This window comes from Strongylocentrotus purpuratus, unplaced genomic scaffold (assembly GCF_000002235.5).
Source record: "Strongylocentrotus purpuratus isolate Spur 01 unplaced genomic scaffold, Spur_5.0 spur5_scaffold_5, whole genome shotgun sequence".
NCBI lineage: Eukaryota > Metazoa > Echinodermata > Echinoidea > Camarodonta > Strongylocentrotidae > Strongylocentrotus > Strongylocentrotus purpuratus.
Window position 1 is genome coordinate 24729299 of NW_022145611.1, and position 25987 is coordinate 24755285.

The 25987-nt window shown below is 35.8% G+C and overlaps 1 protein-coding gene across 1 annotated transcript in view; it reads right to left on the reverse strand.

Annotated features, from left to right (window-relative positions):
• LOC578070 (BTB/POZ domain-containing protein 7) overlaps window positions 1-25987 on the reverse strand; it is a 63269-nt gene that overhangs the window by 17301 nt on the left and 19981 nt on the right. Inside the window, exons 3-9 of the mRNA XM_778257.4 lie at window positions 18641-20163; window positions 17836-18044; window positions 15766-15841; window positions 12101-12246; window positions 11265-11423; window positions 10139-10310; window positions 1715-2028 (exon numbers count right to left, since the gene is read on the reverse strand). Coding sequence (XP_783350.1) covers window positions 1715-2028; window positions 10139-10310; window positions 11265-11423; window positions 12101-12246; window positions 15766-15841; window positions 17836-18044; window positions 18641-19826 — 2262 coding nt within the window. The 5' untranslated portion in view covers window positions 19827-20163. The remainder of the gene's footprint in view (window positions 1-1714; window positions 2029-10138; window positions 10311-11264; window positions 11424-12100; window positions 12247-15765; window positions 15842-17835; window positions 18045-18640; window positions 20164-25987) is intronic.

A 25987-nucleotide genomic window follows, 5' to 3' on the forward strand; every position in this document is an offset into this window, starting at 1 on the left:
ATAGTTTTTGTGAAAATGAAGCGAGGGAAGCCAACAACAAATCATGTACAGTATATATGTAATTGTTCCTATAAAATAGTAAAATGAGAGAAGTAAAAGCCAAAACAGGGCTGTAACCTTGTCACAATGAATTCAGAAATTGTATTTATCTTTAAAATACAGAACTTTTTTCAGTATCCTCAAAAGTAACAAACATTAACCCATATAGAAGATGCATTTCTTTTCAAAACTATTTAGTTATTGTATTCTGATTACAGAATTTCTGATAAATAACCACCAATTTCTGCATGAGGATAGGCAGTTAGGCACATATTCAAATTAAATATATTCAACATTCTTTCTACTTCACAAATGTGACAGAGCAAATGCAAGATCAGATTCTTGTTGCTCTATCAGCTTTTCATAATTGTGCAACAACAGTCAGAAGTAATGGGTGACATAACTAAGACTGGATAATCGCATCTTTCTTAATACCATAATACTTCCCAAACTCTTACGGGGCAATATTCTTAAAGGCCATTCCAACCCTTGTAAAAAGTTAAATTGTATGGTAGCAGAAAAATCAGAGTGACGGAAGTTTGAAACAAACCGGAACAAATATACAAAATACAATTTGTCTCAAGCCTTGCCTATTATAGAAGTTTAAAGAAGGAAAAGAAGCTTTCACACTGCAGTGACTACACAAAGACGTGTTGGATTGAAAACAGCCTTGGTGGAATTTATCTCATCACTGACTAATTTGTGTAAAAAATCAGCTTCAAGATCCCACTGAAATCCAAAATGGGACCCCCTAGAGAACTTCACCATGATGAATCTAACTTTCCACTAATGAGATTGCACTAACAAATGTGTTTTGCATTGATTTGTAGCTTCAGTATTGTTAGGAAGATGGTAATAACACCCCAGGAGGGTGGAGGGGAAGCTTTTAAAAACTGAACTTTATACGACTACTCCGGACTCGGGGGTTTGACAATGTAGTCCAATTACTCTGGCAACAGTAATAATCTGGGGTAAATATTCATTGGATTGACGTCAGGTTTCAAGCAGGGATGGGGTAAGATAATCTCCCCTTCATACAAAATATCTTGGATTATAAATATGGGCTCGTGACTACAAAGGACACCAAATTTAATATTGGTGAGTTGGGAATTGCTGGATAGTCAAAACACTTCTCTCAAGTTCTTTGCCACTTATTTTTCAAGTCTTCAGATCCTGTATACTAGAAAGAGGTCAGGAATGGGAGTGGAACTCAGTTGAGTATTGTGGAATCAGAAATTTCAAATTCATGTAAACACTCCAGTGCAGACCGAGCATAAACAACAGCTTTCAGCTACAGTATGCAATTATTACAATTTTTACTGTCAAAAGCCAACCTACATTTCATCATCATCATCATCATCATCATCATCATCATCATCATCATCATCATCATCATCATCATCATCATCATCATCATCATCATCATCACCCTCACCCTCACCCTCACCCTCACCCCCTTTGTAGTAGGGGTCCACAACAAAATATCATAGGGGTCATGTGCACCACTTCCTTATCAATATTTTGACATTTTTTGGGTCCAGAGTGCAATTTCAGGGGGCGATGTTTCTCAAACCCATGTTATTGTCTAGTCCATATACCACCATACCCATTTCCTTACAAATCATGCCATCATCTCTGTAAATAATGCGTCTACAGCTCCCTAAAGACATCTCACCTCTGTATGATGTGCAGGCTCATGCCGATGATGAAGATCAGGCAGATCATTCCACATGCGTCCAAAGACCTCCAGATCACTATCATCCAGGCCCCCTGATCCCTGCCCCTCATAGTCTCCACCCTCAGCTGGGCCATCAAACACTTCCACAGCCTCGTCAGGGAAACCAAACTCTCGAACAACGCGGGTATGGACTTCCCTGGTCACTGCTGCATGGTCTGTGCAGCGTAAGGAGAAGGCCCTTTTGGCCGCAACTGAACGCTGGAGCTCTTTCTCTCTGGCTCGCATGGCCTTCACAGTAGCTTCATCAGGAGCTACAAACAAAAGAGAGAAAAAATATAGACTTTGAATCAATTGCAGTTATCATATTTACACCCTGAAACAACCCCATGTCTATTGTCTGAATCAACATGATAAATTGCCATTAAAAGTAAATCATCATGATACTCTAGTATAATCATTATGTATGTTCACATCAACTGACCTAACATTTCAGAAGTACAAGCCCACTTTCGCTCCTTTTTCCTCCCCAAAGTTAACCTTCCTGAGCAGTGGTCATTAATTCTCAGAATATGCTTTAACACAGCTAACGCTCCCAATTAACTATTTCATTACTGGGATTAATCTCATAATTTCTAATCACATCATAGAAATACACATGCACCTTAGATTTCCTAATTAGGTACCAGTATACTATCCTGACCAGAAATTATGACTATAGCTTTCAACAACGGGAGACTATAAGGCACCTAGAGTCAGCTTGAAAAGAGATTTACATGCGATATTTCCAAGCTTTCGCCCTGGGTAGCAGCTTATTTAAAGCTACCGGTATCAAATATTAATTTATCTATTTAATATATGTAAGACAGACAGTCAGAGAATACAAGATAAAATTGCCGGTGATTGATAACATATATGCTGGCAACGGTAGCATAGGATGTCATTGAAAAGTGTTAAGTTTCCCCTTGAAAACAGCTGCTACCCTCACCTTTTGATACCGTAAATCTCTGTGTAAATGACACATTTTTTTTCCGCCGAAAAATTAAAAAGATATTTTGAGTCCTAAAAATGCAACTTCTTAGTGGTTTTCGATAATCTCTGAGTCTGGACATAAATTACATAATGTGAATAAAGAATAGGATCTACTATTTGAAGTTAACCTATGTTCCTAATTTGAAGGGAAAAGATTTTTTTTCTTTTCTTTTCTTTTTGAAAATTTTTATTTTTATTTTATTATGCCCCTTCACATACATGTAGCACTGTACTGGCTGACGATCACCCGTGCACCAAAAAGCATGGTCCCAGTTCACTCAGTCATTCACCACTCAAAAACTAGCCTGTCCAAATTTCTGTTTGGACTCGGAGGAAAATTTCTCTGTCATCTTTAGTTTTAAAAACAACATTAATACTTTTATAAATGTAATGCTTCCTGGGAGAAATCTACTGGGTGTAAGCCACAAATATGTTTAAAAACCGGTAACATTGTTACTATTATTTGTGACAAGTTCACAAGCACTTCAACTGCGCCTCTTAATAAAATTTATGGACGCTGAAATAAGACGCGATTTGGCTTACTGCCTACAGAGTCAGCAAAAAAGCAAAAGCAAAAAAAAAATATTAAAATAGGGGTGCTTCTTTACACACTGAGATTTACAGGAATGTCATCTACACATTGGACAATATATCTATATTGTGGTGAAATTATATAATATTTTGGTTAATCTTTATTACCAGTATAACATGCAGTGGCCATATTATCTCTTGCTGACTTTTATATGTCTGTATGTAAGTTAACAAGTCTTTTCTTTGTCAAATCATATTATTTCCACTATTTAAGTAGAAAATGAACATAATGCTTTCCATATAATGTTTAAAAAAATAAAATAGAGGACTTTTTTTCTTCATATTAAAGTACCGGTAGTATATGGAAATAAAACTTTCCTTTACACATTAATACAGAAAAAACTCACTAAAGGTGATTTTCCTTGTTTAATGTTCTAAATCAAGTTCTTACATCATTTGGCCTTCAGTCAAAGTCCAATAACTCTTGTGAACATGAATGCAACATGAATCCTGATATTGGAGAGGGTACATCCTGTTTATGCCTTAATTTTTCCAAGAATTTGATGGTTTTTCTTAACAAGAGAACTCTGTGGTTTTGATGACACTAGTAAGAGATTAACATTGTTTCACCCAGACCAACATTGTTTGACCTAGTCCAACACAAGAACAATTTTCGAGACAATAACACATACTGTTTTTCCAAGCAGACAAATCATTAAAGTAATGTTTAATTTGAATAAATATGAGAAAGACCTGGAGAAAATAATATTTACACGTAGTCAATATTGATGCCAATCATGCCACCGTCATCAACAGAATGTTCTGGATTCAAACAAATTTCTTTCTCAAAGAAAGAGAGAGAGAGAAAGAGAGAGAGAAAGAGAGAGAGAGAGAGGGGGGGGGTAGGACAAGGAGATATAGGGTAGGTCTGGATTTGTCACAAAATTCAATGGAATAAAAAAAAAAAAGGAACCACATAATCTTTTCAAAGACTGGTTAACAGGTTTACCAAACTGGAGAGAGAAAAAAATATATTTTTTTTAGTACCAACAATATAAATAACACAGAGGGTGAGCATGCTTGGATTTTGCTTCAAAAAGGGAAGGGGCATGCCTCCTGCCCCCTTCTTTCTCTCTCTTTCTGAATCGATTATTGCCAGTGATATTGCTCCTTAAATCATGATGTACTCCTTAAAAATATTGACATATAGATATATTGGAAATGGCTATCAAATCATTATTAAACACGTTAAATAGCAAATATTCTTTAAAACTTCTTGGAAGAAAAATGGGAAGAGGAATTCTTAGAACACAAGGCACTTGTTCAAGCGTTCATTGACTTGTTTGTTGTTTGTGGTGAATCGTTTTTCAATCTGACTAGAATCAAATCACCACAGGTTTGCTCATTTTCTAGTGCTTTTTTGTTTGGCTCTGATGAAATACAAGGTCAGTGGATTGTGAAGTAGTCACTAGTCACGGATAACCCTCCTGTTTGTCCTGAACAAAAATATAATTTCTGTTTTTCTCCCAAATACCTTCTCCCTTGGGGCACTACTCAAAATTGTATTATGGATAGCATATCATTATAAGGTAGGTCCTTTAAAGAGAATACACTTTTGAAAAGTTAAAATTTCAGTCATTTTGTGAGTTGGAACAAATGGGACAGTTGTCTGCCACTATATCACAGAGACATCACGATTAAGCGAATTTGAAGAGCCAATACCTGCAGTGATTACAACTTTACAAAATTCATAACTTCCTCAACTTTTGTCAGATTTTATTCAAACTTTAACCAGTCTACTTTTCTAACTTTTCTGCTTTCATCTAGAGTAATGTTGCAATCGAGTTTGGATTTCCTTTGAAGATATTATCCAAAAGTAGTTTCATACAGGAAATCTAAAGAAATGAGATCTCATGTTTGAAAATTTCTCATGATGACTATACCTGCATATTCAATGCACAAAGGAATTTGGAAAGGAAAAGAAACATTAATATCGTAATGTAGCAATTGCTGCATAAGTAATAACATTACAATTAAAATATTGAAGGGCCTTTCCATTGACTTCCAATAACATAAACACGTTATTTAGTCAGTTTTTGCTACCTTATAAGTACATTATCTTTCAATCATCAATTCTTTAATACATATTTTCTCTCCTGGAGAAAGAAGGTTTATAAATGCATTTTTGCAAGATTTATCCTTTCACATTCCGTATTTCTTTATCTACTATGTCAAAGTAGAATGATGTTTAATAAGGCAAAGGTCTTGTAACCATCAAATCAACAGAGCAAATGAAAAATTCACGCAATTAAGAATAAATGTGAAGAACAATATGTGCTTTTCCAATTTCAAGATGCTAAAAGGGGAATTAACCTCAAACTACATGTACATGTTACTTTCAGTTTGTAGGCCATTTAAAACATTATCTGAAAAATATAAAACATCATACATTTGACAAAAGGGACGACATAAATCTTCTTTAGAATCCTTTGTCTTTGGCGGCTCTGAGAATTTTCATTACGGCGCCATTGAGTTTACTCACGGCCCGTTCTGTGGCGTATCACATGGATTTGAACGCTATTGCATATGTAAGTTTCCCTGCTGTAAACTGTAAAATGATCACTGCAGAATACATGTTTTTCCTGTCGTACTTGTACTTTTTGTCCAGAAATTTCTCCACCTTCAGAGCTGCTACCTAAAGCTTGTATATTTCAATGCGATCGTATTGGTCTGGAAACCAATGAAACGATTTCCCCTTGGTTTTTTTAGGAACAATTATTACAGCCAAACACTTGGCAGTATACCATGTGTGACGTGTGCGCTACATCAGTCCTCCTTGTGATACGTCACAACCCAGAAGTTTTTAAGTGAAATTTTGACAAAATGGCAGCTTCCTTGGGGAGCAGACGACATCGTAAAAATGACGAAGTAGGGTCTCTTTATTGTACTTGCAAGACGATATCATTTGGCCTACAAATAAAAAATTGTTTTACTCTCTATGTCATGATAATGCTTCATATTCGAGAGGTTAATTCCCCCTTAGGACATCTTCTACTACTAGTATACAAAAGAAGGAAGAGAACTGTAATGTGAAGGACGGTTAACGGCTTTATCCATTTCCATATCACCTTCTCCATGCAAAGGAAAGATGGGGCCTTCATATGAAATGTGAAGGACGGGTGTTCCCATTTTGAGATTCTTACTACTCCATCTTAATCAGAATCTAAGGAACGATGAGGCCTTTAAGCAATGTGAAGGACTCTTATCTGATTTTCCCATCTATGATCTCTAATAAACAACCTGCTAGACTACACACCTGCATAAATGAAGAAGTGTCACATCGGCAACGACTTGAGATTAATTTACAGTTAATTCTGGCTGCTATCATACCTAATTAATTGGGGCCGTGCTAAAGATCATAGTTCACTTCTAGCATGTGACTGTAAGATCACTTTTTAATAGCAATAGCAGACTAAGCTGGCAGTCTGTGTTAGTGTCTTGGTTAAATGTGTCTTGGTTAGGGGTGGTGATGATGCATTTATACCTCAAAATGAACTAACTATATTTTTAAAAAATTGTAATGGTTGATGATGTTAGGAATAATTGTGTAATTAATATGAAAATATAAACCTTATGAAATTCAAATAATATCAATTAATCTTGCTCAATGTCACAAACACTGTTAATAATTGTAAACAAATTATAAATGCTAGGGAAGATGTACTTGTATTAATGACGCACAATTTGTATGAATCATTACCCTGCTCAAAAACAGATATTGAATTCAGGCCAAGAATTCCAGATGGTCTGCTGATGGTTTTCTACTAAGTGGGGAATCCCCAAGTCAACAGCTTACTTAAGGTCATAGAACAGAAAGAGAAAGAGAAAGGTGCTAAATGTACATGCACATGTACATGTATGTTATTTAGTTTTATGCTTTCTCTTCATATATTGGAATGAAAGTGCATGCATACATTCCAATATATATTGTTTATATATAAAGTAGATTTCAAATTGCTACAAACATATACATGTCTTCTTCATTAAAAACACAGAATTATAATGAAAACAGAGTATTTGCACAGCTAGGGTGGAAAATTAAGTGGATGGCATAGTCTCCAGAGTCAACAAAGTATCTGATTTTTTTTCAACCACAAGTTCGATTGATTTCCTCCTTAGTTGTTTAACCTTTACACACATCTTCGTTACACATGTTATTTTTGTGAGAGAATTTGTTCATCCTTAGATTCTGTACAATGCATGGTGAAGTCTGCTAAAGTCATAAAACTTCTGTGTTGTTATTGGTCATTGGTAGACGACCTTCACCTTCTACAGTTACATTGCCCATTGTTTTCATTTTATAAGGAAAAGCACTAAGTATTAGGCCTGTTCACACACGAGAATAAAGGAGATTTGAATGATCGTTCAAGTCTCATATCTTCTTGTGGCTGTTCACATGTGAGATACTGTAAAAATACATTTTCTTATCTCACTTTCACTTTGTGTGATCAATGCAAGGAGAGGATGAAATTCCTGTTCTTTAATTTAAAGAAAAAACACTGTTCTTAGTATTTGAATCATGATTAGGATCTCACAACTAAGTAAAATTTTTGTTCACAAATTGAAAAAGAGAAATTCTGATCATGATGAAAAAAAATGCATGATTAGCTCTGTGTGAACAGCCCTACTGATCGTCCTTCCCCTTCTGCATAGAATTGAACTTCCCCTTCGGTACCACCAGCATTGCCATTGTCCTGATGCCCTTGAATGAAATTTAATTTGATTGAACATCTACATCTACTGTTACATAGAGTTAATGCACTTAGTGCAGGGTTTGCAAGAAAATACCATCTTCAAAATTACATTTAAACCTAATCAAGCAACAAATATGATACATACAATATAAAATATTAGAATTTAAGAGCCCATAGTTTTGATCAGTCTATGAGTGACGTTATTTTGAAGGCAATGTTACATTTGGCCTTGCATTCTGCTAAAAGAAGAGGAAAGGAAAAGAGCGGGTGAGGGGGAGGGGGGGGGGGGGAGATGGCCATGGTTTGACTTGATTGGTACCAAATGGGTCCTGAAATTACATTAGATGCCAGATTACTGCTAGAAAATGATAAAGGCATCTTCATAAACTACATTTAATGCTAGATCTCATTTGTGAGATAGAAATGTTTCAATGGAGAAAGAATAAACAAACAATAAAACTGATTTTGGAGTAACAATCTATCGATACAGGGTGATCGAAAACAAAGAAGAAATGAAAAAATAAAAGCGGGGGAGTAAAATATGAAGGTAAAGGTAGAGGCAAAGGGCAGATAAAAATAGTAACCAAACATCCATGTGAGAAGGTATCAAAACAAGAGCAAGACCAACTATCTGAAAATAAACCCGAATGCAAAACTATAAACTATTTAGTAGACCCTAGATGTTTCATGTCTACACATGATTTGTTCTCTTGATGTCTCATACCCTCCCCTCTACTCTTTTCTTTATTTTCACGTCGTTCTCCCATGGGATCACAGTTATGTCACTCTTCATGAACATGTGCCATTGTAAAGATAGGAGACACATTCATTCCTTGTAATGTACTTCTGTCTTTTGTAAACAAGTCAGCAGATGGACCTATTATTGCTGTAGCTAAGGATTCTCCAATCAGGTCACTGTGACGACCCCACAGAACAATACTCTTGGATTGGGGCCAAAGTACGCGAAAGCTGGTTGGATGGGTGAAGTAGAGTGGCTCCCTCTCTTGCCAGATGAGGGAAATATTTGTGAAGGTTGTTGAGTTTCACACACAAGAGGGCAGCAGGGAGAAATCTAGCCATAACAAAATTGCTCAACTTGTATGGCTCTTTCCCCTCATTATCTCCTCTATCCACTTCTCTCTCTTTCTCTCTCTCCCCTCCCCCCCCCCCCCCCCCCTCTCTCTCTCTCTCTCTCTCTCTGAAGCACTGGGAAATTCAAAGGTCTGACAAAAAACTTTTCTTTAAAGCCCATCTGCACTAGTTTGACCAGGAGGGATTAGACCTCCCTGCATGGTCATTGACAGGTGAATATCTAATCAAATCAGCTCTCAAATATCATTAAAAAAGGGGGATCATGGGGGACCAATGGTCACCGATTAGGCATTGTTTGCTATATAGAGGGCGCAAGTAGCTATAAGTAGCACAGTGTACTTTAACAAATTTCATTAAAAACAAAACTCTTCAAAATCTGTAATATCAAATCAAATGCAAAGACACCACAAACACAACTCGGTGCCTTCAAGACACATCATTGTAAATAACAAGAGCTCCAAGTGAAATGTGTTCTGTGTTGACTGTTACTGCTACAGCCCCCTCTCTCATCATATTCACTATAGTATCTCTGTGAGAGCAAGGAATGATTGGAAACAAGCATTTTAGAGAAGCCTTCCAATTCATCAAGGAAGGTAATAAAACTGCCTCCTACCAAGTTGAATTGATTCATTCCTGCCACACTATAAGGGCATCACCCAGAAAATATATACCACTTTGGCATAGCCTGATCAGCACATATCACATAAAATGTATGTTCACACTTATCTGGAAATTAATAATATAAACAATAAAAACAGTGATTATAAAGTGCTAACCACCAAAGTCTCTAAGCGCTAATGACCCACAATGAAAGGGGAAGGGTAAGATTCAATCCTACTAACCCATTGGACTGAACACATCTCCATATATAAAATAAATTTCCATCATGTTCACACTCACCTGCGAATAAATCAGCAAGATGATACAGCCTGATCCTATTCACCTATTGGTCTGAACAACCTAGATTCATGATGCATGTTAAGTAAGTTCAAATAAATGGTGTGTTTACACTTACCTGGGAATGAACCTGCGATGACAGAAGGAGGATACGGCCTGGGCCTACTAACCCATCGGTCTGAACGTTCCCCTCTCTCTTCCAGCATGTATAGAGCATCAGGCACATAAGACATACGGATTCCTCTCTGGTCTGACTCCATGTCCGACACCACTGGCTCCTCAAGGAAACACTGCAAAAAAAGAATTTACCAAAAAATATAAATCATCGTCTTAGATAATACCCCGTCACACTGACACGACTGACACCAGATAGGTTGTAGACAGACCAAACACTTACATTACACACACAGGCCTGATTCAGAGTCAGTTTAGAGTTAGTTTGGCAGTGTGACTGAGGTATCCATGGAATGGTCTGGATCACTGGAACAGGAGACATTTACATGATAACACAAATAGAACTTTACATATTGTTCCTACTTCAGGTCATAAATGCTACAAGAGTCATGAAAGTGTATTATCAATATTCAAAAGAAGGGAAAATATGTTTATAATGATATATTCCTGTTGTCACTACAAATGTGTTTTTATATATGCATGTTTTAAGTAAAGTATTCAAAATCTATGCACAATTTTAATAAGTACAGTCAAACCTGTCTATAGCGACCACTCAAGGGAAACACAAAGTTGTCATTGTAGACAGGTTCCTATAGTAAATGTACATGTTTCAATGAAAATCCATTTTCAAGGGAAACAAAACGTGTGAACTTTCTAGATAGGCAGTCTTTGTAGACAGGTGGTCACTGAAGCAAGTTTGACTGTAAAAGGAAATTTGGCAGGTTTTTTTAATTCTATTTGATGAAAAGCTAGATTCTTTGATTTTTTCTAAATCTTGAAAGGTATTTGCATATGAAACGAGGAATATACCTAATATAGCAATACAGGTAAAATTTTGAAGTATCCTTTTGGTTACCCTATCTTCCTACACTGTATTACACATCAAGAGTTTATCAGATATCTGTTTTTTTAGAAAATTATCTACATACCCTTCTTTTTCTACTGTTTCTTTCATAAAGGATGCACACTAAAGGGCCTTTAAATGGTTGCTTAGATTTTCATCGACAATGTCCTGAAAGATATTTGAGGCAGGGCTATAGAGGGAACTCTTTCTTTCCTGTCACACTCACCTTGGCTTCCTCCACATACGGAGTGAATAACCTTGGTCTCGGGTAGAAGCGTCTGCCCTTCCCCCTCACCCAGGGGTTCAACTTGGCCAGCTCATCACCAGACAGCATGTGGGAGGGCGGGGTAGGAATCAGACCTCTCTTCACTGCACTCGTTAAAGCCTGGTGTGCAAATAAGAAGAATGGATTGAAAATGTTAAACATGGTATGATCATTAACCTTATGCAAAAATTTGCAGTATTTCATTAACTCATGGAATAATTTTCAAAGCATTTGGCTTTTTATAATCATACTTTACTCACTAGAACTACATATACTAGAACTTTAGCTCGTCCTTTACTAATAAACACAACAATAAAAACAACACATAGGAGACTAGTTTTGCAATGAGAGAACATGTGACATATATATCAAACATTAAGTCAAGTGTATAGAGAATAAGGCTCAACAGCTAAAAAAAAAAAATTCTTAGAACAGTTGATTACGATGACCGGAACATTCATCAATGGCTAATTCCTTTACAAATATAGAAGCTCTGCTATTAAACTAAGTTCTTTTTAGTTCAAAAAAATGTTACCATCATTTATCCAATTTGTTTTAGATTAATTTTTTTCCCCCAGAAATTCTAATGATTCTATATGAATCATGAATAAGTAATATTTTCAAAAAAATGAAAAAGCAAAGGGAACATAATCTTAGGAGCATATAATGAGGTAGATAGGTGACAAATAAAGATGTAAAGAAAGAGAAAGAGAGGGCAGCTTAGATGTAGCAGAGACATGAAGGGGAAAATGTAAAATCAGATGGGACAATGTGAAGGTTATGGGTTATGATCTGACCTCATGTTCCCTAGGAATGATATGTTCCAGCCTGACGAGAGGGAGTAGACTACTGATGATCTCTCTGAGTTCTCCTGTATCCAGGTCTCTTCTCTTGATACCTTTTCTGCTCACGCTGTGCTGGGTGTGGCTCACAAGATTGGGTTCTGAGTGATGGAAAACATGGGAGAATGAAAGATGTAAGATTAGAATGTTAGATTATCAGAGAAAAATCACGGCTCTCATTCCCCATGTCACACTGCCAAAGCAACTCTAAACCGGTTGATAGTAGACAAATCTTGGCTATTTTTTTGTTGGTTTGGACTATTGTAAGTCTGATGTTGGTCTTGTCAGTGTGAACTTATCAATTGTTCTTGTTGGTATGGCTGGGGTCTTAACTTCATACTTCTGTCAGGGTAGTGGTTTGCTTATACATAGAATAACAGTCCCATTTTAATACAATTTCATATGAAATGATATATTACATATTTGCATTCATTATCTTTTGTTTAATTGTGTTAATATGAGGGCCCCTTGGTAAAACAGTAAACTACACTGATTGCAAAGAAAAATTAATGTAATTGATGGTTATATTAACCAACTGTTCATCAAATTTTATCACAAGAAAATAATCTAAATGAGAATAATGAATACATATAATTCAAATAAATTTTACAGTGAATTGACTATTCCTATGTCTGTCTTGTTGATATACCACTTTAGATATATCTAAAAGCAAGGCAGAGCTTACTTATAAATTCACATCTGTTTTACATCATCAAACCCTGATTAGGGTCCCTTTACATCTGTAGTTGTAACACATCCAAATGTTTCCTGAGGCCTCAGAGAGGATGCATACTACTACTGTACAACTGTCCTACATTTGCTCTAAATCACAACTTATCACCTCCAATTTTTCAAGTCTATTTTAGAGTCACTATTTCATCTTTTCCAGATTTTTTATTATATGTTTTAGATTACTACAACCTCCAAATCATATTGCACTTTCATTTCCATTTTGTCTTTTCTTAGTAATAATACATATATCATTGTCTCACATACAGGAGGCACCAAACATGTACATTCAAACCTAAACATTTTAGTAGAAATTTCTCTTCTAACAAATACAATGTACTCGCTCTATCCAAATGAACATTATTTTGCAATCAGAAATAAAATCAAACCAGCATCAGATTAAACTCATTTAATAAAAGTACCTAATTGTGAATCGATCACCAGACAATCCCTGGAGAGCGACATTGACATAGTTTGGGCGCTAAATAAAATTTCAAGGTCGGGGTAATGTGACAGGAAAGGGGATGCAGATGTGATAAATGCCAAAGGTAGGGGACAATAGCTGGGCTACGATCCAATCAGACAATGATTGGAAGTGGGGATGGATGGCCTTCACATTCAAAATAATGCACAGAGGTGTGACAGAATGCCTGCATACAAGGAACATCACACTTTCTCTGTGAACTGAAGGGAGTGTTGTGGATTACAAAACAAAAATAGAACAGGTCATGAAATGTTGAATTCCAACTCATTTTTCCCTTTCCACAAGGTTGTCATATTTCTGTGATATTACTTTTAAAATAGCTCTTGGATTGATAATTCACTGTACATATTAAGGCTTGAGATACATGAAGTCAACAAAATAAAACAGTAATTGCTATATCTACTGTAAGCTCTCTAGCCCCCCCCCCCCCCCCAAAAAAAAAGAATTATACATGTAATCATACCCTTCACTTCTAAACAAGTATTATTACCTTGATTTTAAAGAATTTCAAAACTAGAACAATATCTTTGTTATATACCCCACTATAATACAGCATTTAATGACACCTTTACACAATATCATGCGTTCAGGAGGTATATCACAACTGTCTTTGTATTTCCTATTATGCTCTGTCTAAATTATGAAACCATTGCCTTCCACGAGCAATCAATGTTTTCAATGAAATTGTGTGTTTACTTAATAACCAAGCTTCCAGAAATCAGAGCGAAAGTTCAAGGTGAGTTGACCATCCCTGGTCATCATGAATGGACAGTGGTATTATCTTTCTTGAAGAAGCCTTAAAGTCAATAATGGCGCAACTGATTTCCACTCCTGAATAGGCAATATGTACATAATAGCACTGCATGGTGCCTGTAATAATGCACTTTTGGGTTTATTGAGTATTGCATCAAAAAGTGTAAAAAATATCTTTATCCGAGGCTAAAAGAGAAGGAAACCAATAGTGACACAATAGTGGGCCCTTTCCCAAAACATCCTTAAATACCATTATTATAAGCCTGTCCTGTCGGCTTTTTATTTTGAGAAGAAAAAATATATATTGTTTTAACACAAAACAGATTAGTTCCTCAATCCAGGTAAGATGAATATAAACATGCTAAGATACATGGAGAGAATCAGACAGCAAAATTTCTTTATATATCATATTTCTAGATTTTTGAAAGGAAAGGGTAAAATAAAAAGGCTAGCACCCACACAAAAATAATAAGTGTTTGTTATTTCTCATCATAAGGAAATAAATTGTAAATGAACATGAATTGATTATTTCTAGCTATTTTAATATTGGAGCTGACATGCAATAGTCCTTAATCAATTGGATGCATTAAAATTCAATCAGTGCCCAGTATGGGCTGATATTTCATCTGATAGCAATTATCTCATTACAATCCAATTAAGCTATGGCAGGAAACGTCTCTTTAACTCTTAACACTACAGCTACATGTAAGGTAAGCCTTGCTCGTTTGAAATCAGAAGAAGCATAAGAGTATGTTTATATAGTGCTGTAAGAGAATATTTGCCTCTGCTTACTGTTCTAAAGTGGATTTTATACAAATAAAACCCATTATTTTAAATGTAAATATACATTTTAAAAAAAATCAATAAATCTGAAATTCAATACCACAAACATGCACATGTGGTATTAAGTAACTTGATTTGATTGCAATTTTTTTCTTTTCAATTGCTCATCTCTAGGCATTTAATCAGCAGTTGGTCATATGTATCAAATTATCAAATCAAGAAAGTTATTGGAACCAAATCACATTCTGTAACAGTGTAATCTCTGATATCCCTTTTGATAAAGCTTATTTTTAGCCTGATTTCAGCATGGTATTCTGGATAACGGTGAAAATTCATTTCACTAAATGGAAGGTATAGCATGCAACTTCAAAGGGGGACACAAAACTGTATGAGAGATATAATTTCCCAAGATTTAAATATTACATTGCTGTGTTCATGTTAACCAGAATTTTAGTGAAAATAAATAAAGTTTGTATCAAATTATAGCATTTGTCACTATGTTTCTCTTCAGTCACTGTTTTACTGTATTAAACTATATGTTGTTGACCTTGATGTAATTTGTTTTACAGAAAGTGCTGATGTTGCTCTCTCATGTATATAAATTTCTCTAATAATGGATTCTTAATATGATTCTATTCCAATGTTCATATCAGGTTTTATTTAATTCCTAAATTTGTGTCCTATTATTGCAACCAGATCCCATAGCAATTAAGTTTACAGATGCTAGATATTCACTTGATTGCATGTGGTGGCTTACCAATAACACATGACTATGTACAGTACACTCAAGTATGAAATTAAAATAAATGCTGTAAAATAGTAATCACTATTTTAAGCTGTAAAGGAAATGGGTTTAATGCATATTATTTACCTCTCTCTTCCATCCTCTTTATGAGCTGGTATTCTCCCCATCTTACTACTGCTTTCAGAATATCTGCTTCAGCAACCTGAATAGGAAATAATCAGCAGAAAAAAAGAAGAAAAATGCTTTAGAATCTAGAAACATCAGCAAATCTGTATGTCTGCCTCATTTACTTTAATCCTGTACCATGCATTTCCTTCTGTCATATTTAATGTCAAAACTGCTCAACAAAGAAACCACAGAGTCTGTGGTTTCAACAGTTAGTTTTGATTTGATTTACTCAGAGCCTGGTTATTTGTTCTTTGGTTGTTTCATTACACCTATCAAGCATTCATTTATATGTAGATTTTAGTGTATCAAACTGAACACTATAGTAATATGTTTATCATATACTGTAAATGTACACTTATATGACTTTGTAAGCATTTGACATTGTGTACAAAAAAAGGGGTGTATGAATATATTGAACATTTGAGTGTGATTATTTACTTCTTTTTTGTCAGATTACTTTTCAACCAGCATCATAACAGTGCATGTAACAGCAGTTCCCCCAGGAAAAAAAGCTACACCACAGTATGTATTTCACACACATGTATGCAGAGTTTTTGAAATACAGATGTTTACGCATAACAGTTTCAATTGTTCAAAAAGAGAAAGTGGGTCATAGCATTAATGTTGATGCCATCTGTAATGCCACCCTGTGGTTTTGCTCTGTATTACAAATATAACTTTTTTTTTCTCTTTTAAATCCAAGACTGATGATATTTCCTGATGATATCTGCTACAAGTGATGCAGAGTAGTAGGAAGAATCAATCAGAATGAATGAACTTTTAATTATACGTAGGAATGAAAGTCAGAAGCTTCTTTTTTTCTAACTGTACACTCTGCAGATATGTGTGGAATTATGAAATAGGTCTCTTGGCACAAAATTGCTGATATATCTCACATCCCATGGACAGCAAATATATTTTAAAGCTTTTACATAATCTTTGTATATATCTTAGACATACTTTTCAATTCAGTTAATAAGTCAGCCTTGCTTCTATGACTTTTAATAAAGAAAGCAGTGAAAATTATTTTGTCAAGCAGTCTATCTAAAATTAAACCCTACAACCCAGGGCTTCGTTATTGGTGCTTGCAATAAATTTCATATCTGCAAACCGTAATTAAGAAGGAGTTGTAATATTGAGTAAGGCAACAAGCCATGGCCCCAGTAATATCTTATTTTGCAATAACATTGACCTCTATTTGATTTCAAGTGAACAGAGACATATAGAGTTGTGCTTTTCTCTTGCTCAATCTCCTTCTCCTTCCCCCACATCTTATGGGCGGTAAGGAAAGACAATATCCTTGGCAGCACAGACCTTAATATCCTGGTGGCCACACACAGCAGGAAGAGCTTACGTTTTGTAAGGCTGCTCAGGCTACACTGTACATGTACGATTCATTGGAGAGCTGCTTTCTGTCATTCTTGATTAATCTACCATGCTTAAGAGGATATCAAAATGAGGAAATAATCCCCCAGACATTGAAATTGAACAACCCTCCCGGAGAGCCTTATTGAAGGAATGTATTAATTTGTCCTAATCGTGCAAGACATTCTGTACAAGGCCAAGTTTCTCTTATTCATAACACAACGGAACATGGGTATAGCATATAGTGGACAATATAGATTTTACAATAATTATGGGCAATTATACCATCTGTTTTTCAAAAGTATTGAATAAAATTAGAAATTCATTTTACAGAATAAAAAGTTCAATGTAAACAACTGTACAGAATCAATCTACTATTAAGCACTATAAAAGTATACTATACAGTTTTCTTAGCATATTGATACAGCATAAGAACTCCACACTTTCACAAGAAATAGAGTACCGGAGCTTGTGACATCATACAAATCTATTTTTAGAATTTCTCAAATTTTTCTTAATTTTCCGAAAGGGCCTAAAAAATAATGTCCAAATGTTGAAAACCAATTGAATATGTTAAGTATTGGCTGAGATATAGCCATCTGAATAAATAGATTTCCTATAGGAGCTTAGTGTTATTTTGCTCTGGTTTGAAAGCTACCATACCTGGAGGAAGTCGGACTTGAGAGCCATAATGAGTTGAGATTCCCGGAGCTCAAAGAGAACCGGAGATGCCGCTGCAGCAGAGAACTCCTCCTGCAGGTACTGCTGAGCCTGCCGGTGGACCCAGTGGGATCCATGGGGCTCCAGGCTCCATGTCAAGATGGAGACCAGGTTCTCTGTGGTGATGCTCCGCGCTATGATGTCTTCACAAGCTGAAGGGTGGTGGTTGGAAAGGGTGAATGAAGGAAAAGAACAGAGCATTGAAATGAATTCATTTTGTTTCATACTGGAAGATGAATGGACACAGAGTATATTTTGTAACAGCCAAGAGATAATTTTTTACCATTATTTAATTCAGATTATTATTATCATTTAAGTCAATTATATGATTCATGTACATGAATATATTCGATCAAATTTCAATCATTTCCATGGCTCAATATTCATTATTTTCAGTAGTAGTACATTAAGAAAAGGAAGACCTTTGATTTTCTGTCAAGTATGTTTAGGGTGTGAATATATATATCATTGGAATAACTTACCTCCAGTTTGTTATTCTAACAAAGAACTGAATTCTTTCAGAACAATCTGAATACAAGCAGATTTTGCAATACTGTATGTTAAAAGCCTTTACTTTTTGAAGGCCAAGCAGTTGTTTATAGCACAAAATACAAAACACAAAAAGCTCTAGCTAATAATCGTTTTCAAAGAGGACATGAAATATATGAATATGAATATGAATGCTTTAAAATATAGGCTAGATTAATGCGACACATTTATAAATTTCAATTCTGATTCTTTTTCTTACCATGAGCCATAGTTGCAAAGTCCAAGAATCTTGCAATCTGATACAACTCCATGGCTTGCTCCACTTTAGTAAGTGGTGTCCTTCCCGATGCCATGGCTTGAGCTTCTCCAAGGCTTCCTACACTGGGACTGTCTGGCAAGACTAGACTTAAGTCTACTACATCCTGATAGAGGGCATACAACAGTACATGAACATACTTTTTGGGTATCACTGACTCATCAAGCACAATGGGTGTTATGCTTGGCAACGTCCTTGCACTAGATTCACTGCTTTGCTGGTGTCTCCTCTGGAGAACACTTCTAAAGAACGGTGATCTTGCAGACAAGATGGCTTTATGGCACTTAACAGAACTCCCGACAGATGTCCTTGATGCCTCTATGGCACGTGTCACTCCAACTGATTCAGTATCACAAGAAAAAACGAGTGCAGCATCTCCGTAATTGCCCGTATCCAGTAACATTCTGAAGTCGTGCTCAAGTGCATTCGGTGTTCCAAATCGCTCTCCTAATCTGATCAATACATCAAAGTTTTCTAATTGCGAATCTTCCGTGTTAAACTCTCCCGTGTACAAGTATCTGAGTAACGAAGCAAACATATTCACTGTTACCCCTGACCAACCAAGGTCCACTGGAACTTCTGCACCTACCGTCGGGTTCCTCCGCAGGAGTTCCCTGAAGAAACCGCACCTTGCAGAGAGTATGGCACGATGAGCTGGGAATGTTGATCCTTTGTAGATTAAATTCACATCTGCACAGTTTTTACTATTAAACAGCTGCAACAAGTCATTTTTGAGTGGTGAGGCCGATGTCCTAGCCAAGTCTGTCTGAATAGCAATTTCCTTGAGAGCTGCCAGAGCATCATATTCCTCTATGAGTGAACACACATCCAGAGGATTCCAAGTTGCTATGAGATCCCGTATGGACCGAGCATGATCCTGGAACTTACCTGCAGTCTTTCTTCTCACAATTCTCCTCTTGAGTGAGGAGAAGCTTGTGGGCTTCTTCTTTTTCACTTTGTCCACTTTTGCAGGAGATGGCAGTGTTTGGCTAGGAGGTTCTAAGACCTCATCTCCTATGGGTCCATGATGTGACGAGGGGAACATGGTGTTTGAATGATCCCTGGCAGTGCCACCTTCCTCTCTTGTGGACTCACCAGAGTCCCTGTTACTTGAAGGGTTACTACCCATTGTTTCTCAACTCAAACTCAGCTTTCCAATCTTACATTTTGTCTTACAAATCTCAAGCCAATAAATATATCCTTCCCGCACAATTCACTGGCCAATTCACTCAAAGCGTCATTGCTTGTGTTTTACTGCGTGTAGGATGGCTCAGCTCTGTTAACAAATTGTACAATGGACCCAGCACAAGTTAGGTGAAACACGATGACTAACTTCTGAGCAACATGAGGCTGGGTTCAGTCCAAGATCATCACCACTGAATGGCCGAGTGTTTTACAACCCCGCGCAGGCTGAGAGCTTGATCAATATCAAGTCAACTTGTTCTGCTTCATGACTCATGGCTAACCTGCACACAGAAGGGGGAGACATAAAAAAAAAGAGAACAGTATTCAATCAATTATCTTGTTCTGTGAGTTAGAACAGTGACAAGCATAAAAATAATAATGGAAATAAATTGCGAGCATGTTAGTGAAGATTGGGGGTAATTCTGCAGTCTCCATACTCGATGACTGTATGTAAACATACATGTATGCAATCAATCAACCAATTTAGAGGGACAAGAAAAATGTACTAATGCAGGACAACATTATATGTACAGCTAGTTCCCATTAAAGAAGTTAGGAAGTAAGCCTACAATTCAACACTAGTAGTAGCAGTATACTTCATTGGATAATTTGGTTAGCACATTAAAACTGTTAAAAAGCATTATTGGAAAGAACATGGATGTTCAAGATATAACTTCTGAGACAGGAGCGGCTCAATAAAGCTCCTGTTTACTACACGTCTTGGACATTTTACAATTACATGGACATTTCTTGAAATTTTCAACATTTTCAAAGACACATGCAGGTCAATGCATCGACATGGCATTAATCTGCAAATTGAGATTGCGGTAAATACATATCATTTCACCAGAGACAGAGTGTAGAGTGGAGGAGACTGTGACTCTTTTAGCTCTTTTAAGTTCAAGGAATGATAGCCCTGGGGATGAAACGGAAGACAGTGTATGGGACCAGTACCCTCTGAACCTTAGCCATGAACCATGTATCACTCCAAGACTCTAGAGACTGTATTGGGTGACAGGAAATGTCTGTCGTTGTATTTGCTCTCCATGATCCAACCAAGGGTTTTGTTTGTTTACAAGATTCTTAAAGCAAAAAGGTTTTCGAGCATAATAAAGCGTTGGTCAGTAACAGAACAAAAATTTGTTTGATTTTGTGAGAGTCTTTTTGAGGATGGTTAAAATAAAATGATCTCATATTTGTACTAATCATCATTCTCATTGGTAAACAAAACAATCCATTAAAAATTTATAAGAACGGTAGTCAGGAAATAGGCTAATTGGTAATTGAATCTATCATATCTTTCTTCATACATGTAATCTATACTTTTACATTTCAAAATCACAGATTCATTATATAAAACATAAAACATGAATACCAATTGGTAATACACGTCACATAAAAACACAAAGTGGTCAAAGCTATATGTATGCTCACACTCAACAATTTTTAAATATTTTAGTTAAACTTACATGTAGTTAAAGTTAAACAATATTTCAAACATGTACAATTTCATCCTATCAGCTCTAGCTCCTTCTACTACAGGGCCACCTGCTCCTTACTTCCTAGTAATACATGTACATGTATGGAGACCAACATTATATTACTGATGCATACACAAACATCCAAGTATTTGCACATGTACATGTTGACATTTAAAGGCCTCATGTGTGGAATGAATGGTAAGCTACGGGTGTAAATAGTCTTTGTGTTTCACAAGATCTTTCTATACAATTTAAGACAATGCAAATGTACTGTACCACCACTCAGGAAATATTTATCAAACATTTGCTCCAATCCATATTTTGTTAAAAATAGTGCTGTAACATCACGGATATCTCCAATTCCGTTTAACTGCCAGTCAAAACCGGACGGTTTTCGGTTAAACGATTAAAAAAAAAAAAAAAAAAAAAAAAAAACGGGAAAATGAAACAATTGAAAACGGAATCCGCCATGGGCGTTTGACTACAGCACTAGTTAAAAATGTAGGGTTGGGTTTATAGGTTGCAAATGGATTTGACATTGCGTTTGGATTATGTACGTATATATATTGTTGTGTCCATACAATGTAGGTGAAGTGTAGAGTTCAACTACATGTTAGAAATTTACAACATACATGTAGCGATGGTTTAACATTTCAAAAACTTCCTCAATACAAACAGGCAACATTATTACACGAAAACGACTTGTACATGTAGTTAGTTGTACGCAAACAGAAATCGCAGGGAGACAAGGTGGAGCCAGAAGACAAACACTGTTGAACTTGTGACATTATGGATCCTTTCCATTAGTGAGTGTTTGCAGTGGTAGTTGTTGTTAGCTAAGATAGCAGAGACTCACCAAGATAACATCCATTATATGCATGCTATACATGCTATCCACGCTTGCCTTGTCCATTAGGCAGGGACTTGCAATGTTTGGATAAATAATCACATTCTTGTTCCATATGAAAAAATGATATGCATGCACCGCACACTCAAATGGATAAGGTAACGGAAGAAGATGAAAATTAGTAGAGAGTTGCATGTACAGTAGGCCTCCACCAACATCTACATTCACACTTTAATACCAAGTAATTGATACTTTATGCCAATAAAAAAAAAAGGTAGAGATTGTACCTAATTATGATTCATATTTTGACCTACAGGTACATGTACATGTATAAAATTTGATCCAGGAACTTAAAAAATATATATAAATTTCATCAACTCAAAAAATTTACAATAGATTTCTTCTTGAAGATTCTTATCAGGTGGTTCTCAGATAATGTTATTCAAGAAAGTAACATCCTGCACATTTATTGATGCAGACAGTAAATCAGTGCGCATGATACAGGAAGCTTCCGGAGCTGAAACATGCTCCATCTCCAGCAAACTACTTTCACAAGCCAGTCGATATCCCCCGTGGAAATTTATAGATTGATGACGAATGTTAGGAGCAAGACATGCTGTATATCAATCGTTTCTTATACTACAAGGCATCTATTCAACTCTCTTCCTAATGTTACACCCACCCACTCACACCTTCCTTCATTCTTACTCTGAATTTATTCATTTCTCCTTCTTTCTCTCATTCTCAGATTTGTTTTGGGTACACACATTCTCAATATAATAGGGATCAATCTTTGAGAGATGTTTTCCCTCTCTATCATAACTCCAGAATGTTTTTACAAATATCAAATAATTCCTCACACTTGACTGCTTCTATCCTACAAACATCATTAAAAATTAGAAGAAAAAAAATCAAGCTTGTCAACAACAAAAATCGTAGTTAGAGGAAAAAGGCCAACTTGCCTCATAAGCACATTAAAGATAAACTTGAGTTCTGGTAATGCGATTGCATTGTGAAAGAAAAGGTGTGGATCAGAAAAGTTGATCATATAGCATGTAAGTAATGGTGTGTAATGCAAGGTTCTAGAGTCATCAAAATCATCATAAATTTGGCAGAGTCTTGGTAAAGTAACAATCACTTACACAGAAAGATGTATATGGGACAACACAAATGGTGTCGGGGCTAGTACTACCCCGATTTCCTTATATTTCTATGCTCATTACTCAGCCAGTATACATTTTCTTCCAAAATTGTTTGGCACATGACATTTATTTGTAATCTTGAACATTCAGTGTAAGTTTCTTTAGATTCTGTGAGAATTCATTTTCTTTTTTTATCAGAACTCAAGTTTATCTTTAACAAAAAAACAAAAGAGTACTGTGTACATTTACATTTAACTTATGAGTGAACTTCAACATATTAAACTTGATCAAGCAAGAAGTTGAAGCCCCAGACTAAGTTCAAGGTCAGGTGAATAAATGTTCATGGGTTTTTACTGGAATGTTCCCAAATGTTAAAATCTAATTTGTGGACCAAAATGTTTCACTAAGCTAAGAAAATAACACTCTGATTTGAAACTATGTACAGTAAAAAAACCAAAAAAAATAATAATTTGGTTTTAAAGTGCAAACCAAGCAAATAACTTTCTTTGTTCCTTGTTTAATACAAATACATACAACTCTAAGGCCTTGATATATTCCCATAGGTATATAGGTCAAGAAGTATCAGTATTCATGCTCAGAAATCCTTTGATTCGCTCCAATGAGATTCATTATGAGAGACTTGAACCTGTATTACAGGTAAGCCCTTGTTTTCTTCCAAGGTGAGAAGGGTTAATCAAGCAATCTCAATGGCGTGTTGAGGTTCAAGGTCACTATGTCCCACTGATTGACAGCAATATCATGGGAGGGGGTGGAAGGAATGAGGGGGAGAGGAGGGGCTATGTGAGCTTACAGCATGCATACCATGTAACATACATATATGTATATGTACAGATAGATGATAAAATAATAAGAAATGATTAAGACCACATTCCCCATTCAGTGTGATTGGATGTATTCAGAGCAGTCAGAAAGTACACATTAGCAGTGAGCACTACATGTTATAAAGGGCAATCCAACCATTTTAATAAGTTCATTGAATGAAAGCAGAAAGATAAGAGAAACAGAGTGGCAAAATTTTGAGATAGATCCAACCTATAATAAGAGGGTTACAAATGTTTGAAATGTGAGGGTCACTACAGCTTTGCAAATCTCACTTTGGCAATTTTGTCAGTGGATTGTGACGTATTGACGGATAACTCTCCTGTTTGTCATGTACACAAATATCAATTTGTTTTTGTTTTTCTTCAAAATGCTTTAACCCTTGGTGCACTACTCAAAATAAATAATCTCATTTTTTGTCCAGTTTTATTTAAACTTTCACAGGTATGCTTTTCTGATTTTTCTGCTTTCTTCTAGAGTGAGCACAGGATTTTAAAAAATACACACACAAAAAAGTATTATTCATCAGAAGTCCTGCCAGGAAATTTCACTTTTTACAAGTACAGGAAATCTTAAATAATTCATTTTAGAACAATTTGGAATAAGACAGACATACTTTTTTGGGGCACTTGTAGACATTTACCTCAAAAGAGGGGTAAATATGAGAGCAGATGCCAAATATTTTCAATTCAAAGTTTGAATTGGTTCTGTTAATCCTTGACCTAGCCAAATAAAATCAGATGTGAACAGCCCTGGACTCAAAATAGTGATTTCATTACAAATTGAAATACAATTCCACAATTTGAAGCAATTATCCATCTAATGTACATACTGTACATTTGTAGGTTTTACATTCTTCATTCCAAAGCAATATTATGTCATGTACTGGTAATATATCAAATGCTACTGATAATTCAATTAGTCAAATGAAGGTGGTATCAATTGAAAAGTGGATGATTTGTGCCTTGAAATCTAGGATTACACATTACAAAAATGCCTCTTCTTATTTTCCTCTCCATACAGCTGTACATACATGTACAGTGTACATATGTACATGTACATGTGTAGCTCATAATACTAGTATTGGGAATATGAATTCTAATCCGTTACATATTCTACATGTATACTCTTACATTACATTATTGGTCTACACATCTCTTTTTACTTGTCCACATTCCATGAAACTTCCATTACACCATATTGGAAAACGTGTTCTTGCAGAATTTAATAATATCATGCGTCCAGCGAGAGGGGGATGCGATGAAAATCTGGTTAATTTGGGGTTGGCCTTCAATTCATCCCAACTAATTGGATTTGCTCGGGTCTGTACATCATTATGGGCAGCGAGCTGAGAAAAGGAACCGGTCTCCAACACGAACAAAATTAGGCATCATCATATGTTAATCACTACTCACGAGTGGTAAACTAAACTAAAATTTAAAAAAAAGATGGGAAATGCATAGGCCCCTACTCTGCAATTAAGTGAACTATCCTTTATATTTTAGAACTCAATCACCAAATTGAATCAAATATATAAATCACTAAATTAAAAAAGAAAAAACAACATAGAGATTTCAGATTTGATAGTGATTCAAATCAGCATTGATGTTTTGTTTGTTTGTTTGTTTTTGTCATTCCTGATCAGTGATTCATTTCTCCCTCTTTCCACCATTTCACTATACACTGAAGAGAATGTGAGAGCAGGATCATAACATGGATTTATGGCATAGATTCTTATTTCCAATATTACATTTAGCTAGCCTGAAATCTAGACTAATTTGAAATACAGATCCAC